General features: G+C 44.4%; 2 protein-coding genes across 4 annotated transcripts; both read left to right on the top strand.

The window, feature by feature from the left end:
* The first annotated feature begins 600 nt into the window (after nucleotides 1-600).
* stam (signal transducing adaptor molecule (SH3 domain and ITAM motif) 1) lies at nucleotides 601-8,960 on the top strand. 3 transcript variants are annotated; one of them, XM_028975713.1, is made up of 15 exons: nucleotides 601-709; nucleotides 846-975; nucleotides 1,881-1,965; nucleotides 2,118-2,193; nucleotides 3,629-3,724; nucleotides 4,436-4,582; nucleotides 4,659-4,749; nucleotides 4,846-5,041; nucleotides 5,132-5,226; nucleotides 5,477-5,565; nucleotides 5,688-5,775; nucleotides 5,857-5,911; nucleotides 6,023-6,200; nucleotides 6,597-6,730; nucleotides 7,159-8,960. In XM_028975713.1, the coding sequence occupies exons 2-15, from the start codon at nucleotides 936-938 to the stop codon at nucleotides 7,367-7,369; spliced, it is 1,581 nt and encodes a 526-aa protein (XP_028831546.1). In that variant the 5' UTR covers nucleotides 601-709; nucleotides 846-935; the 3' UTR covers nucleotides 7,370-8,960. The 3 variants fall into 3 exon arrangements, with proteins under 3 accessions (XP_028831546.1, XP_028831545.1, XP_028831547.1); XM_028975712.1 differs by having other exon boundaries at nucleotides 801-975; XM_028975714.1 differs by lacking the exon at nucleotides 1,881-1,965 and having other exon boundaries at nucleotides 801-975.
* A 2,191-nt stretch (nucleotides 8,961-11,151) lies between these two features.
* tmem236 (transmembrane protein 236) lies at nucleotides 11,152-13,344 on the top strand. Its single transcript, XM_028975717.1, has 4 exons — nucleotides 11,152-11,491; nucleotides 11,724-11,796; nucleotides 12,218-12,341; nucleotides 12,451-13,344. Exons 1-4 carry the CDS (start codon nucleotides 11,241-11,243, stop codon nucleotides 13,056-13,058), a joined length of 1,056 nt encoding a protein of 351 aa, XP_028831550.1. The 5' UTR covers nucleotides 11,152-11,240; the 3' UTR covers nucleotides 13,059-13,344.
* Nucleotides 13,345-17,462: the final 4,118 nt, after the last annotated feature.

Raw genomic sequence — 17,462 nt, 5'->3', positions numbered from 1 at the left:
AAAAAAAAATGCCCACTGTCTGGATAACACATACAATACTCTAATACAATGCTCCGATCAGTGTGCACTGTGCGTGGTACGTAAGGTGAGTAATATGTATTGTACACCATGACACGTCTCATCTACAACTGTAGGCCTTTTTCTCTTATTGGACAAACCATGACCAACCCTGCACTGACACCATTTGCAGGCTCACTCTACCCTGGAAGGACGTCCCTATCTGTATCGCTCCTTCCCAACGTTTCTTCCTTTCTTTTTGTGTGTGGAGTATTTCCTTGTGTGCAGAAGGGTCAAGTGTGTTGGGTGTCAACTGTAGGACTTGTCATTGAGACATAGTGTATGTTATTTTGGACTATATAAGAAATACATGTTTTTGTTGTTAATAGGGTAATAGTGGCCTAGTGGGTAATACAGAAGTCCCGGGTTCGAACCCCAATAACTACCATCGTGTCCCTGAGCAAGACACTGAACCCTGAGTGTCTCCAGCGGGACGGGACCGTCCCTGTCAAGTCGCTCTGGATAAGGGCCGTCAATGCCCGTGGACTGTGATGACGTAAGGTCAGTGACGAGGGCGCGAGTCATATGATCAAGTCACCTGACCGTCACGTGGTCTTTCCACAGATGGGGACAAGACAAATAGCGGCAGTGAAAAGAAACACTGTCTGCTATCGTTGAACCACAAAAGCGGCGCGTTAATGCCATCTTGGGGGTAAGTAAGAAATAAACGCGAATTAGGCGTGTGCCCCCCCCCTCCCTCTTCTCCTTTTACCCAGAATGCACTTGTGTTTACACCCCCGAAGAGCCCCTCTGTTTTGATGGAGAGCTACTTTTATGCCGCGTAACAGCTCCGCCTGCCCGTTTACTGCCAGCTGACGGGGGGGAAGAACCAGGAGAGGCCGCACTGCGCTGTTGTTGTCGCCGCTTTCGTCACGGCGATGCCTCTCTTCACGTCCAACCCTTTTGACCAAGATGTTGGTGAGTCGGGAGCGGCCGGCGCGTTAGCATGCTAGCTGCGGCGCAACGCGTTTTAACAAGCCCGTGTCCTGCGGGAGTCTTGAGCCCACGGCCGGCCGGGCTCCCCGCGGGCCGCCCCGCTGCTCGACCGACCGGCCCCGAGGGTCTCGGCCCGCCCGTTCGTACGATCCGGCCGACGGCGCCGGGTAAAGTTCGACGTCCGGCCGCGGCCCGGCGCGCACGATGACTGCGCAGTTGTGGCGGCGTCGGCGCCGAGAGCCCTTAAGTGCCAGCTGCCCGGTAACCCGTTTTATTTTTAATTAAAGGCTGGTGGTAGTAGCCTAGCGGGTAACACACTCGCCTATGATCCAGAAGACACAGGTTCAAACCCCACTTACTACCATTGTGTCCCTGAGCAAGACACTTAACCCTGAGTGTCTCCAGGGGGGACTGTCCCTGTAACTACTGGTTGTACGTCGCTCTGGATAAGGGCGTCTGGTAAACGCTGTAAATGTTAAACGGTTTCGAACATTCCGGAAGGTTTACGCCGAACGGTGGGCGGGGCCTGTGTTAATTGGCCGTCAGCTTGTTAGCGTGACGTCACGCCCACGGGTCCCCGCGTTGGTTTTTTTTTTATTTCGTTCCGGAGTGAGGAGGTGAAGTGACACACCGCGACACCGGCAGCGGACTCGAACCGGCGACCCGCCGACTGGTTCTTGTGATGTTCACCACGCCGAATGTATTAATAAAGCCCTTTTAAAAGTGCTGTACATTACAGTTGCCAGGGACAGGACGGACGTGGACAAAATGTTCGAACCGTAGCAAGAGGTCGAGTGAAAGGGCCGCGTAACAGCGGGTTAAAAGTGGCTTCTTAATGGAAAGTATTTGTCGATTGGCTGCGTTCTAACACACTGTTTTATGTGCAGAGAAAGCGACCAGTGAGATGAATACAGCTGAGGACTGGGGCCTCATATTGGATATATGCGATAAAATAGGACAGTCGCGCACAGGGTGAGTTTTGTAAGACGACCACGCCCATTTCGATACTCGAACTTCCCCTGCACCCACGAAAGTCACCGTGTTTTTTTTATTTATTTTTTCCTTTCGGAAACTGAATGCTTGTTGCGTCAAATTAATGAAAATTTAATTTGTCTCTTTTGAAGGCCAAAAGAATGCCTGCGCTCCATCATGAGAAGGGTGAACCACAAGGACCCCCACGTGGCCATGCAGGCACTGACGGTAAGAAAGCCGAGGCCCGTGGCCTGCAGTCCAGCGCTTTAAGGTTGTAGTAGCCTAGTTGACAACACGCTTTCTTTGAACCAGAAGCCCGCAAATTCACAGGTTCAAACCCCCCGCTTGTCTCCAGTTATTCGCTCTGGGGAAGGGCGTCCGATGAATGCCGGAAATGGAAATGTTTACCCTGGGTTCCTACAGTCATTAAAAACCTGAAGTCATGGAATTTGAACAGAATTTTCCAGGCCTCAAGTTTTGGAATACGACAAATAAACACACAAAGATCTGGAAAAGTCATTGGGATGTGATCGAAATATGAAATGTACAGTTTCTTTATTTTCATGACCATTTACGTTGGTAGATTCTCACTGAAGGCATCAGAACTATGAATGAACACATGTGGAGTTCTGTACTTAACAAAAAAAGGTGAAATAAGTGAAAACATGTTTTATATTCTAGTTTCTTTGCTCTGATTCCTGCTTTGAACACTCTTGGCATTCTCTCGATGAGCTTCAAGAGGTCGTCCCCTGAAATGCTTCTCCAACAGTCTTGAAGGAGTTCCCAGAGGTGTTTAACACTTGTTGGGCCAGCTCACCCCAAACCATCTGGATTGGGTTCAGGTCCGGTGACTGTGGAGGCCAGGTCTCCACTTTTTGTTAAGTACATAACTCCACATGTGTTCATTCATAGTTTTGATGCCTTCAGTGAGAATCTACCGACATAAATGGTCATGAAGAAAACACATTGAATGAGAAGGTGTCCAAACTTTTGGCCTGTACTGTATAACATGAAGTACATAGTTCCCGCAAGACTGCACGTTTACAACTACCACGTTTAAAACTAGCGCAGGTCTGCAGTGTGCGTAGTGAACCACGTCTCGTGCTAATGTGTGCGTTGCTTCCGTATTCCAGCACCTCCGCAGCCGCGTGTCTCCTTTTAAATTTGGAGGAAGAAACAATGTCGCTGATGTTCAGATTTTCAGGCTTGTTATAACTTTTAGTTTGACAATTTTGCCGCTCCATTTTGCTGGTCATTGTGTGGTCATGCAGTGTATTTTCTGTTATGAGATGTGTAGGGTGTTATTCATGAATGGATAATGAACATTGATTACTTCAGTATTACCAGAAAAGCGTGTGAAGTAGTATTGTGCTGGTATTGTACAAGTATTTTGTTTAATATGCTTGTGTAGCAATAATTGAACGGGTCGTGGCTCTTCAATTCACGGGAATAATGTCATTGTGACAGCATGCGGTGACGTGAGGAAACAGGTCCTCTGCTTTAGTGAGCAGTGGACAGCCACGAAAGTGCGTGAGGACGGGACTTTGCTCAGCGGCGGGTCTTCGAACCGGCAACCTTCTGATTCATGGGTCCGCCTGCTTTCCCACTTGGCCACAGCTGCCCATTACTGTTCTAACCACACTTTCTCATGTCCCCCCCACAGCTACTTGGTGCTTGTGTATCAAACTGTGGTAAAATATTCCATTTAGAGGTGTGCTCCAGAGAGTTTGCAAGTGAAGTCAGCAACGTCTTAAACAAGGTATGTATCCAGTCGCCCTACTTGAAAAGTACAGAGCCACAGTACTGTTTTGTGTGTGTGTGTGTGTGTGTATTTGCAAGGATCGTCACAATACGATTTTATCAATATATATTGTGATGGTATACATATTGCAATATTCTACAGGGTGGGCCATTTCTATGGATACACCTTAATAAAATGGGAATGGTTGGTGATATTAACATCCTGATTGTGGCACATTAGTATATGTGAGGGGGCAAACTTTTCAAGATGGGTGGTGACCATAGTGGCCATTTTGAAGTCGGCCATTGGATCCAACTTTTGTTTTTCAATAGGAAGAGGGTCATGTGACACATCAAATTTATTGGTAGTTTCACAAGAAAAACAATGGTGTGCTTTATTCTTTCATGAGTTATTTACAGGTTTCTGACCACTTATAAAATGTGTTCAATGTCACCAACCATTCCCATTTTATTAAGGTGTATCCATGGCCCACCCTGTACAATTCAAAATGAAAATGTAAAAACAGAGCTGAAATACAGGATGCTGTGTACAATCGGTGGGGATATTACATTGTATACACATTTAATGTCCCTGTATCAATACAATATATTGCTGTATCAATATTATCTCACACCTTTTATATATATATATATATATATATAATGTATATGTATATGTATGTATGTGAGAGATAGCATTGTGGTTAAGGTGTTTGGCAATGTCTTTCAGGGCCACCCTAAAGTGTGTGAGAAACTGAAGGCGCTCATGGTTGAATGGGCTGAGGACTTCCGCAGTGACCCTCAGCTCAGTCTCATCTCGGCAATGATTAAGAACCTCAGAGAGCAGGGCGTCACCTTTCCTGCAGTGGGCTCCCAAGTAAGGCCGTTAAGATCAAATTGTCCGTGTTTTTTCGTTGTGAACTCTTATCCAACTTTTTTTTTTTTTTTTTAAGGCAGCTGAACAGGCTAAAGCTAGCCCAGCATTAGTGGCCAAAGACCCCTCCACCACAACACACAAAAAGGAAGAGGAGGACCTTGCTAAAGGTGAGCCAACTGGCTGTTTTTGCAGAAACCGTGATCTCTGCTCTATGGAGAGTCCTTAACCGGCAGTATAACATCTCGCCAATTCCTCCTTTACAGCTATTGAGCTGTCCCTGAAAGAGCAGAGGCTGCAGTCCCAGACCTCCCTCTCCGGCCTGTACCCCAGCGCGAACAGCCTCCTCGCACCCGGCAAACAGGAGGGACGCAAGGTCCGGGCAATATACGACTTTGAGGCCGCAGAGGACAACGAGCTCACCTTCAAATCCGGAGAGATCATCACCATCCTAGACGACAGGTCAACTGCGCCGTCCCTGACAATGTCAGCTTTCAGCTTTGCGCGCCCGTTCAAAAGTTTAACAGCGCTGGTTATTTGACTCTCTCACAGTGACCCCAACTGGTGGAAGGGGGAGACGTACCAGGGCATAGGGCTGTTTCCATCTAACTTCGTAACAGCAGACTTGACGGCGGAGCCTGAAATGAGTTGAGTTTTTCTTTTTCTCTATGTATGCAAATCTCTTTAGCAATTGATTTTATTTATTTATTAATTTTCTGATTAAAGTTAATGAGAAGAATGGCTGTACCGTGTCTGTGGAGCATTGTGCACACCTGAGTTGTGTGTTTGACCCCCCCCCCCCCCCCCCCCCCCCCCCCCCCCCCCGGTTCCACTGTTCCTTTTTTCCTCCAGTTCTCTTGTTTCACAACAGCTCTGTCTTTTTCTCTCTCTTTTTAGTGAAAACCGAGAAAAAGTCTGTGCAGTTCAGCGAGGACGTCCAAGTGGAGACCATTGAGCCAGAGCCTGAGCCGGTGTATATCGATGAGGTAGGAGGATGAAGGAGCAATGACTGCGGTTGTTGAAATGCGCTATGCCCTTTGTAATGTGTTTATTGAATGCGCTTGCTATTAGCCACTTGAATGCAACAGACCATTGCTGTGTTTATTAGGAGAAGATGGACCAGCTCTTGCAGATGATCCAGAGCGCCGACCCAACAGACAGCCAGTCAGACTCATGTGAGCTACTCCAACTCGAAGGTAGGACTGCCCCCCGGCGCTCTTCAGCACATGCACTGTGCGTTCCAGTGTGCTTTTATTTATTCATGTTCGTCCCTGTAGGTGCCTGCAACCAGATGGGTCCTCTCATTGATCAGAAACTTGAAGATATCGACAGGTACGGAGGTTCTGCCACAGACATGCAGTAGAAATGGTTTTTATTTTCTTCCTCACGACACCAGCATGTCGTCCGCTGAACGTCCACTGAGGGGCAGTGCTGTGTTTTCAGGAAGCACTCTGAGCTGTCCGAGCTGAACGTGAAGGTGATGGAGGCTCTGTCACTGTACGCCAAGCTGATGAACGAGGACCCCGTTTACGCCATGTACGCCAAGCTGCAGAGCCAGCAGTACTACATGCAGCAGCAGCAGCAGCAGCAGCAGCAGCCGCCGCCCAACACGGCCCAACCGGTACAGTGGCGCCCATCTCTACTTTACTTTACTTAGCAGACGCTTTTATCCAAAGCGACTTACAAGAGGAAGACACCAGCAATTCTCGTTCGGTTTCTATAGATTGAGTTTACAAAATAAGTTTATAAGACAAAAAAAATAAATAAGACAAAAATAAGACAAGTTGAGCCTAATAAGGCTCAACTTGTCAAGAATAGAACATGCTCGGAAATTGTTAGGTGCTAGACAAAGAAATTTTATATATATATATATATTTTTTGCCGGGCAAGTTGTTCCACCAGCCAGGGACAACAAAGGAGAACAGAGTGGATTGGAATAGGAGACCCCGTCTGAACCTTTTGTGCCCAAAATAAATATCCAGTCATCAATATACCTATTACCTGTTCCTGTGTACAGGTGTACCCAGGCCAGACTGCAGGGACCCCGTATGTGATCGGTGGCGCACCAGTGCAGGGCTACAGCGTACCTTTGGAGCAACACCCCTCTCTAAATCAGGCTGGCAACGCAATGCCAGGCCAGCCGCCTGCCAGGTACGCCCACCCGACTGCAGTAACACATTGGGCGAAACTGATATTCGATATAGATATCAATTGTGATTTATGAAGGAATTCTTTAGTTTAAAGCCTTAAAAAAAATCCAAATGACTTGATACTGAACACACATAAGCAGTTGGTAATTAAACATTTTTTAAAAATTAAATATTGTTTACTTTCTTTACTGTCAATTGTTGCCCAAAATTAGATAAAAATATTGTCCTTTTCAGTTTTTGCTCTCATTGGCAGAATGTCATGTATGCCCATATGGTTTTCATCCTACTATTTCTTAGTTTTATATTGAATAGAGTAAGGAGTTTTGTAAATTATACATTTCATTTAGCTTCAGTGTGTCCTCTTGTGAAAATGACTGATTTTACGTCATCGTTTCATCTCTTGCATTTGTGTTTTTTTTTTAACCCCAGCGACGTCCACATGTACATGGCCCAGCCTCAAGTGTACAACCCCTCCCTGGGCAGTGTGGCCCCGGCAGACGTGAGCTACCAGGGACCCTCTGGCGCCCCAGCTGGCGTGGCAGTGCCACCCCCCAGCTACAGCGGCCCAAGCGCCCACAGCCTCCCTCCTGCCGTAGACAGCCAGCAGGCCTCGTACCCTGTGGAGAAAGCCCTGCTATAGAGCCGATGGAGAACCAGGGCCACGCCCTGCTCCCCTCTTTTCAATGCATTTGTAGAAACACACAGACACAAACACAGGTACAGATTCACAGACATCATGCATAGCGACAACAACATCCATTGACTCAACAGTAATGTAAATGTTGCGTACTTACCTCTTACACACTTCCCACACACACACACACACACACACACTCGTGGTCGTACTATTGACTACTGGAGGCATCACCCCCAAGCAGTGGTGACCTTTTTATATTCTGAGGAAGTGGGGCTTCTTTGTGAAAGGGAAGGCTCAGAAGGAACACACTCAGACCCTCTCCATCCGTTTTTTTTTTTTTCTTTTTTTTTTTCCACGTATAACCTGCAGCGACGCGCTCTAGCCGCCGGAGACGAGGAAGGCCGAGGTGGAGTGGTGTAAGCATTGCACGTGTTACTGTACCACACCTCCGGAGCTCCTGCAGCTGCCCACCCTGTTGGTTTTTTTTTGGGGGGGGGGTCTGTTGTGGAGCAGCATCTCTTCATTCAGTGTTAAGTTGTTACCAAGTTTTTATTTTGTAGCTGTGTGTTAATTTATACTTTTGATTTACTGTTCTGCTATTTTGAATGCACATTACTTTAATATTTAGATGCAGAGAGTGAGGGAAGTCTGCACCTTTGTAATTTTCCGCCTACCGTAGTCGTATACGTCGGAGGCTTGTTCTGTCGACTCGGAACAGCTGCTTGCTTTGTGGAACGGGTTCACGTCAGGCAGGCAGGTATGGGAATTCCCGTACGTGGTGCACTTTTATTTTTTTTAGTTCCCCTGTTCGTTACGGATCTCTCATCTTTCTCATCCATGCTAAAGGAAACACTAATCTGCTGGCTGACCGTGGGTAAAGAAGTTTTTTTTTTATGACCATAATGCATTTCAAGGGGACTGAATGAAGGCTGCTAGGGCTGGGAGACTAAAATAAACCATGACACATCTGCTGAAACAATAGACAGTGGAGACATTAGACTGATGGAGTGGTGTCTCTTCATCCAGGATTGATAAGCCAATGATGACGTATGAAATCACGTTTAAACCCTTTCAAAACTTCTATTACGCAGCCCTAGCTGCTATGATGTTTCTCAGCTTTCAATGATCACCACCACCAGGGCAAGAGGAACTCTTCAAGCACTGTTGTTTCTGTTCTACATTATTAAACCCTAAATTGTTATTTGTGAGTAGCAGAAGGACTCAGTTGTGAAAAAAGCAAGTCAAACGTTTCAATAACCATCTTACTGTTGTTGACCAACTACAAGATTTTTGATGTCGTCTTCATTTTTTTTTTAAATTTTTTTTTTTTGGGCTTCCTTTACCAAGTGTATTCTTAAATTGTCAATCCCGGGACCATGAGCCAGTTGCTAATGATAGGTTTTGTTTAATTATTTCTCCTTTTGCACATGGAAGATGAACATCCTCACTTTGAACTTCACCCACAGGGAAACGTTAATGTTTTAAAAAGTTCTCATTGTAACAGTTTGTTTCAGTGTACCCAAACATTTGTATGTACAATTTTAATCCATCTTAATTATTAGTATTCACAATAAAAATAGGCCAATGTACAGTTTTATGTGTCCAGGCCTGTTTCATATCTGAAAATGAATGTCTGGTTATTTATCCAAACATGTCATTGAGAAAATAGTATACACCCACCTATTATTTTTCTGCATGAAAATTATGAAGGTAGAAATCAATTAATCGTTTGTATATGAATGTAGATAATATGCCTCCATAGGTAATAGGAGTTGCCGCTTTAATTTGGTTAATTGTTGTATTTAAGAAGAGATCAGCTTCAGGTCCAAATTACTGAGGGCTTTAAACAGGGTTTAAACTGATACGGTACATGTTAATACTTAAAAGCCAAATTATATTTGCATTTATTAAGATTTATTGTAGGAAAGCATCTTTGGCTTGGCAAACTAGAGGCTTCCAGGCGCATCCAGTGTTATTGCGAGACCTTCTTGTTCTGTCAGCATGAAGGAAGCAAAAACTAAAATGCCAGGCAATAATTCAAATTACCCAGCTGTACAGCGCCATCTACAGGAGTGGAGGTTGTAGTTGCACACTGACTATCACCTCCGCTGACCTCGCTAAAGAAAATGCTCAACAGCACCACCCTGTGGACTAAATTTGTATACAAAAATACCGATATTTGATGTCCCTGTATTGATACAATATCAGCACATAAAATATCTCGCTATATTGCTGTATTGATGTTTTCTAACACCTCTAGTTTCTGCATATTCTTAAAAAGTCTTAAATTGGGTTTTAGAAAATTAATTAATTAAAAATTAATATTGGCCTTAAATATTTAAGTACTCCTTAAATCCAGTCTTAAAATTACTGATTACAAAATTACTTAAGATTACAAATTTTTTTTGTAATCTCTACATAATTTGCCGAACTTCTGGTCTGTTTGACCTTTTCTTTTCTGCATAATTCGCTGCTTGTACAGTAACTTTGGTGATTGATTAAAGTTTTTCGCAGGTGGTGAGCCAAATAAATACAGAGTATACAACGAACAAAGTATTTATTATTGCAGGGTGTCTAGGGGTTCAAAAAACACGACATGGGTGTGGAGAGGTGGAGGCCCGCCGTTACACACACAACCAAGCAAAACGGTGCTTTTATTTAAGTGAGTAAGCATGTTCAGAGGGGAAACCTCAAACTCGCACGAAAGGGACACATTTGGGGCTACCAGAGACTAACGACAAGGAGTCTATCACACAAACAAAATCCCAAACGGAGCTGCTTGAGGATCTCTGTGGACCCTGAGGACCTTCCGAAAGAGTAAGGGCCTAGCAGACCCTGGGGACCTCACAAACACTATCTGAAGTCTTTTTATATTGGTGATGGTGACCAATAGTCAGAGGGTAGGTGGAGCTGGTCGTCTTCGACTCCTCACACAAAAATAAACTAAAAGAGACAGGACACAAAAACACAGCCAGACACACAGAACACGTGGGAGCGTACGTCCAGGGACGTAACAATGGGGGTTTATTACTTTTCACAGGGTTTTTGTCCAAACACCACACCTCTGTTCTTACTCTGTTCTTCCACTCATTGTTCAAAGCCACACCCACCCCGTACAACAGCCTCTGAAAGCACCATTTTACAAGTCTTATGTGCGACACAAGAGCAGAAGTGAACTAGCCATAGTTAAAAATGCAACAACACAAGGTAACACGACCAATATGTATCAGCACCTAAAGCATCGCATTTCTATCCAGCAGTTCCTACATCCTACTATATGTACCTGTTTTTTTTTTTTAATAATTCTTATTGATTTACTTATTATTTGTTTTTATTAAACTGCAGTGTTGGGAAAATAACCTTTGCATTGATGTAAACCTGAAAGGAAAATTAATATACTAAATAAAAAAAGTTTACTTACAATAATTACATTATTAAATACAATATTATTAAAAGCAATATAAATACAAAATACAAAAAGGTATTTTACAATATTAATTGGCCCTCTGTTCCTCGCAATGTCTGCTGAGAAAAATCTGGCCTTTGGAGAAATGTCACCAATAAACCCCTATAAAGGGTCTTAAATTTAATAAAAGGCCTTAAAATGTCTTTAAAAGACTAAAACATGGCTTCCTTAAACCTGCAGAAGCCCCGTTTAAACTAAATTTAGGAGTTTCGTACCTGACTGGCCACCCCTTCATAAAACCAGAAGCATGACGGGTCAGCATATGACACTGCATATGACACTGTTGGTAGTGAGGAGGACCATGACTGTCCAAAGTCCAGCCGGAGACGCGCTGAGCCATGCGCTGGAGCTGCACTGGATGGAATTGTGCTCACAGTACCTGGGTTTCAGCCGCCATCAGGACCTAGGATGTCCTTGGGAAAAACCATCAAGCTCGTTGTATACGAGCTGCTTCTTTACGCCTGTCTCTGCGTCCCCATCTTTGTGGTCATGGAGCGGTTTGCTTCCCTCATGTGGCAAGTCCGATCGAAGGACCTGGTGGCCTACTGGCTGGTGGTGGCCGCCTCCATCGCCTATGTGACCTCGGTGACCCTGGTGGTTTGGGTGCCTCTGAAGTATTTCATCCTCAGGTCCAGGTTTTTCTCTGAGGTCACCGCCTGGTGAGTGTTGATCCTGTGCCCTTCCTCTGAAAATTCCTCTGAAAGAATTCTGCAGATTTATGAGACAATTTTTCAACCCTTTCCAAAGCTCAGCAAATCAGCCGATGCTTTGAATTTGGTCCCGTCCTGCTCAGCACATGCTGTGGAGAGTATAAATCAGCTGAAAGAAACAGAAAAGACGTCTTTTTCGCGCTTATTAATCTGCTATTCTTCTAAAATCCAACTCCTGCAGGAGACCCGTGACTTTGGCCTTTGTCATTTTAAGCACACTCCCGTGCTTTGCCATTGTTGTGGCCAGCTCCAAGGTAATAACACTTCTCATCTCCTTCACATTCCATATTTGTACGTAGTAAGTGTTTGTAGACGCCATTAAACATCATTTAAGGTTATGCTACAGCAATTTTAGCCTAGTGAAAGTATCATGGATCTCTGACTGAATAAAGTCCAAATTGCTAACTAGTGCCGGGCTGTTCAGTAACCGGCGGTGAAAACAGATTTCCCATTAACCGGCGCAGTTGTAGGCATGAAATGTAAACCATGCCAGTAGAGGTTTTTTTTATAGCACGGACCATATAAAGTGCCAGTTGGTTTCCTTGTGCGATCTGAAGCCCCGAGACTCGGCCACTTTCATTATCTCTCCACTGGACCCGTTTCGTAGTTCAAAGCGCCTGCTGTTCCCTTCTCTTCTCCTCTCCTCTCATCTTTCTTGTCTTTCAACCTTCAAAGGTGCAGCTTGATGGAGAGGACCGTTTTGATGGCTTCACAGAGCTTCCTGTCTCTTTAGTGCTGTTCTCGCTGGTCATTGTGGATGTTGTGGAGAGAATTCGGCCATTTCGCCTCACTGGACAAGGTGACGAGGCGCTCTGTTGTCCACATTGTGTCCACATTGTGTCCACATTGTAGATGTGAAATATTTATGGTTGCTTCATGGATGCTTTTGTGTTCTTCATGGCTCCTAGCTGAAGGTCTGGAGCATGCATTTGAGATGCCCACACCTGTCCTGACCCACCTGGAGCAGGTGCCCACAGTATCGTCCCAACTCAGTGTGGACAGAGGACAGAATGGCTTGCCAACACAACTGGAGGGCATTAACGGGTCATTTGGCTGCCGCAGAGCGGATTCTGAGGGGTACTTCTCACGAGCATCTAGCAGCTCCTACCTCTATTCCACACGTGCCACCTCTGGCCGCTTTGGATTTTTGTGGGCGCGCGAGCCCAGAGCAGATCTGTTCGTGGACAGCTTTCTCTTCTGGATGGACACGGCCGAGATGGTTCGAGCGGCCGAGGAACCGTCAGTCTACTACTCAGCCTGGATTTTTCCTGTTTACCTCCTGGCCTACTTGTCAGTGCTGCGACTGGTTGTCTCCCCTGATAGCCCCATGTTGTCCTCACTGGGAGTCATGGTCCAGGACCTGCCTTTCCTTATTGTCCGGATTTGTCTGATTGCAGTGTTTGGTCATGTGACGCCGTTGTTTTACGTCATGAAAAACATGCTAGTGTGCTTGACGTTTCTATATTTCCACTTTTTGACAAAGCTGAAAATCTTCAAGATGACCAGCATGTTCTGAAGCCTGTGGACCATGGAAGCTGGGTCTGATGGTGCCCACTGGTCTATGCAATAATGCTTATGTTTATATAAACTATATGTACAGTCTAAATACACAAAGAAACACAGTCTAAATACAATCTAAATATACAAAATTCACAAAGTCACAGTTTAGTATAGGTGGAAATTAAAATGTAAAAACTGTTGTGTCTTGGAATGGTTTATGTATAAAACCATACTCTTTTTTTATTTAAATATGTATTATTGCCTTTGAGTGTCTCTGTAGTAATATTGTTTTACTTGATTTCAGTCCTTCTTTGAAAATGAAAAATTCCAGTCTTTGACATGAAGCATTTTCTGTGTGAGTTTGCTAGTCTCAATAATCTGAATATCATTGAAAAAGGTTATCTGTTTTCATTTCAATTTAGTTATTTTATGAACCATTCAGCCATGACATTAATAAGTTGTTATTGGCGTAAACAGAAAAATACTTTTAATATTACATTGTTTTAAAAGTATTTTTAGCAAAAAAGGTTTACACATTCTGGATCTCAGAAATATATATGCTTATTTAACAGCATAAAAATGTTTCAATAAAGGTTATATGAAGACTGTTATCAGTTGAGTTAGCATCATGAGTGCGTTTTAGATTTCTTTCTTCATGTGTTTGGTCTGTACGTTGTTGCTGTGTCCTTGGTGGCTCAGCACCAGTACTTTAATTACATTGAATGGCTGGGGGTTCAGGTGGCTTTGACTGTTTTTTTTTGTGTGTGTTGAACAGAGGACATTCGACTATTGTAAGCGGGTTGCTAACAATACTTTGACTATCACGAGTGGGTTGCTAGCTGTATTTCGACTATCGCGAGCGGGTCACTAGCTGTACTTTGACCATCGTGAGCGGGTTGTTAACAATACTTCAACTATTGCGAGCAGGTTACTAGTGGTACATTGAGTATCTCGAGTGGGTTGCTAGCAGTACTTCGACTATTGCGAGTGGGTAACTAGTAGTACTTTGACTATCGCAAGCGGGTTTTTAACAATACTTCGAGTATTGAGAGCATGTTGCTAGCGGTATTTCGACTATTGCGAACAGATTACTAACGGTACTTCGACTATTGCAAGTGGGTTGCTAGTGGTACTTCGACTATCGCGAGTGGGTTGTTAACAATACTTAGACTGTTGTGAGCACGTTGCTAGCGGTATTTTGACTATCGTGAGTGGGTTACTAGTGGTACTTCGACTATCGTGAGTGGGTTGCTAGCGGTACTTAGACTATCGCGAGTGGGTTGCTAGCCGTACTTTGACTGGTGCAAGCAGGTTGCTAGCAATACTTCGACCATCACAAGTGGCTTGCTAGCGGTACTTTGACTAAAGCGAGCGGGTTATTAACAATACTTCGACTATTGAGAGCATGTTGCTAGCAGTATTTCGACTATTGCGAGCAGGTTACTAGTGGTACATTGAGTATCGCGAGTGGGTTGCTAGCTGTACTTCGACTATTGCGAGTGGGTAACTAGTAGTACTTTGACTATCGCAAGCGGGTTTTTAACAATACTTCGAGTATTGAGAGCATGTTGCTAGCGGTATTTCGACTATTGCGAACAGATTACTAACGGTACTTCGACTATTGCAAGTGGGTTGCTAGTGGTACTTCGACTATCGCGAGTGGGTTGTTAACAATACTTAGACTGTTGTGAGCACGTTGCTAGCGGTATTTTGACTATCGTGAGTGGGTTACTAGTGGTACTTCGACTATCGTGAGTGGGTTGCTAGCGGTACTTAGACTATCGCGAGTGGGTTGCTAGCCGTACTTTGACTGGTGCAAGCAGGTTGCTAGCAATACTTCGACCATCACAAGTGGCTTGCTAGCGGTACTTTGACTAAAGCGAGCGGGTTATTAACAATACTTCGACTATTGAGAGCATGTTGCTAGCAGTATTTCGACTATTGCGAGCAGGTTACTAGTGGTACATTGAGTATCGCGAGTGGGTTGCTAGCTGTACTTCGACTATTGCGAGTGGGTAACTAGTAGTACTTTGACTATCGCAAGCGGGTTTTTAACAATACATCGACTATTGAGAGCATGTTGCTAGCGGTATTTCGACTATTGCGAAAAGGTTACTAGCGGTACTTCGACTATTGCAAGTGGGTTGCTAGTGGTACTTAGACTATCGCGAGTGGGTTGTTAACAAGACTGTTGTGAGCACGTTGTTAGCGGTATTTTGACTATCGTGAGTGGGTTACTAGTGATACTTTGACTATCGTGAGTGGGTTGCTAGCGGTACTTAGACTATCGCGAGTGGGTTGCTAGCTGTACTTTGACTGGTGCAAGCAGGTTGCTAGCGATACTTCGACCATCACAAGTGGCTTGCTAGCGGTACTTTGACTAAAGCGAGCGGGTTATTAACAATACTTCGACTATTGAGAGCATGTTGCTAGCAGTATTTTGACTATTGCGAGCACGTTACTAGCGGTACTTCGACTATTGCAAGTCGGTTGCTAGTGGTACTTCGACTATCGCGAGTGGGTTGCTAGCTGTACTTTGACTGGTGCAAGCGGGTTTCTAGCGATACTTCAACTATCACAAGTGGCTTGCTAGCGGTACTTTGACTATCGCAAGCATGTTGCTAGCGGTACTTCGACTATCGCGAGTGGGTTACTAGTGGTACTTCGACTATCGCGAGTGGGTTGTTAATAATACTTATACTGTTGTGAGCGCATTGCTAGCGGTATTTTGACTATCGTAAGCGGGTTACTAGCGGTACTTTGACCTCAGCGAGTGGGTTGCTTGTGGTACTTCGACTATCACGAGTGGGTTGATAGCGGTAATTTGATTGGTGCAAGCGGGTTACTAGGGATACTTCGACTATCACAAGTGGCTTGCTAGCGGTACTTTGACTATCGCGAGTGGGTTGCTAGCGGTACTTCGACTATTGCGAGTGGGTAACTAGCAGTACTTTGACTATCGCGAGCGGGCTGCTAACAATACTTTGACTATCGCGAGCGGGTTGCTAACAATACTTTGACTATCGCAAGTGGGTTGATAACAATACATTGACCAGCGTGAGCGGGTTGCTAGCTGTATTTCGACTGGTGCAAGCGGGTCACTAGCAGAATTTTGACCAGCACAAGCTGTTTGCTAGTGGTACTTTGACTATCGCGAGCGGGTTGTTAACAATACTTTGTGGAATTGGAAGTGAATAGGCATGTAGGATGCCCATGACGTGATGAATATTTAATCACCTCAAAAACCCAGACAATTCATAAAACCAGTTAAGAATTGTCAATTTCCATGTCTCAGAAAGGACACAACAAGGGAAAAGAGGAACCCTAAATTATAATTCAGAATTTACAATATGCACGCCATCTAAAGCCCCACTAAAGATTGCTATAAAAGTTGGTCTTTAATAAACTGAACGAAAGTACACATGTTGCCAATTTCATTATTTACCCAGCTCAGGTATTAATACATATTTGTGGTGAAAGTGAAGTGATTGTGATACTCGGCACACCTCAGTAGAAAATATTTGTGGGTATGGTAGTGCAAATATTAATATTAGGGAGGTCAAAATTAATGTGTGGAAGAAAGTGAAAATCGGGCATGACCAGATTAAACAGTACTATGTGATGTGTCATCGGCATTAATCTCAATCAATTTTGAAAACAAATTTAGGCTTATGTATTAAAAACATATGAATTCATTACAAAATCTGTGATTGATCAGTTAATATTTAATTATATGTAGTTAATTAACAGCCCTAATTATATATTTGTAGATAGTCAAATTTCTTTGTGAATGGTACAAATGGTGTCGGTTGTCATCTTCTGAAGTATGTGGCATTTTATGCTGATGCAACCTTGAAGCTTCTGCCTGACGGAGCAAAAAGCCATCAGTCTGATTCAGTCCAACAGGGCTCTGAAATGCCATGTTTTCCACTCTGAGCCATTCGGAAGAGTTATGGCCTCTGAACGTTTGTTCAGTGACGGACAGCCCCAGAGCCCACAACAGGGGAAGAAGCTGAATTTACAGTGTGGAGAGTGGAGAGGAATGATTTATCGCAGTTTAACTCATTCATCTGCCACCACAACGTGAACTCTGGGCAGAGCTTCCTCCAAACCTTCTGTGCTTCCAGGATTGTGAAGAAAGTGGTTAACTGGCAGAAAAAAGAAAGCGTTTTCAACCCACCTCTGCACAAATCCCCACCCAATCAATGGTGGTTGAATGGTGGCGTCAGGCAGAAGCCAGTTGCAATGGAGAAATAAAACCACACGCTGACCTTCTTGTGCTGATGTGCTGACTGGGGGTGAGGGGAAGGACAGATAGCCTGATAGAGGGAGAGAAGGAAGGAAGGAAGAGTGGACTGATAACGAACGATGGGGCGCTACAAGGCGGACTGTGTGTGTGTGTGTGTGTTTGGGGAGGTAA

This window comes from Denticeps clupeoides, chromosome 4 (genome assembly GCF_900700375.1).
Source record: "Denticeps clupeoides chromosome 4, fDenClu1.1, whole genome shotgun sequence".
NCBI classification, from domain to species: Eukaryota; Metazoa; Chordata; class Actinopteri; order Clupeiformes; family Denticipitidae; genus Denticeps; species Denticeps clupeoides.
This window is presented reverse-complemented; position numbering and strand designations above follow the sequence as displayed.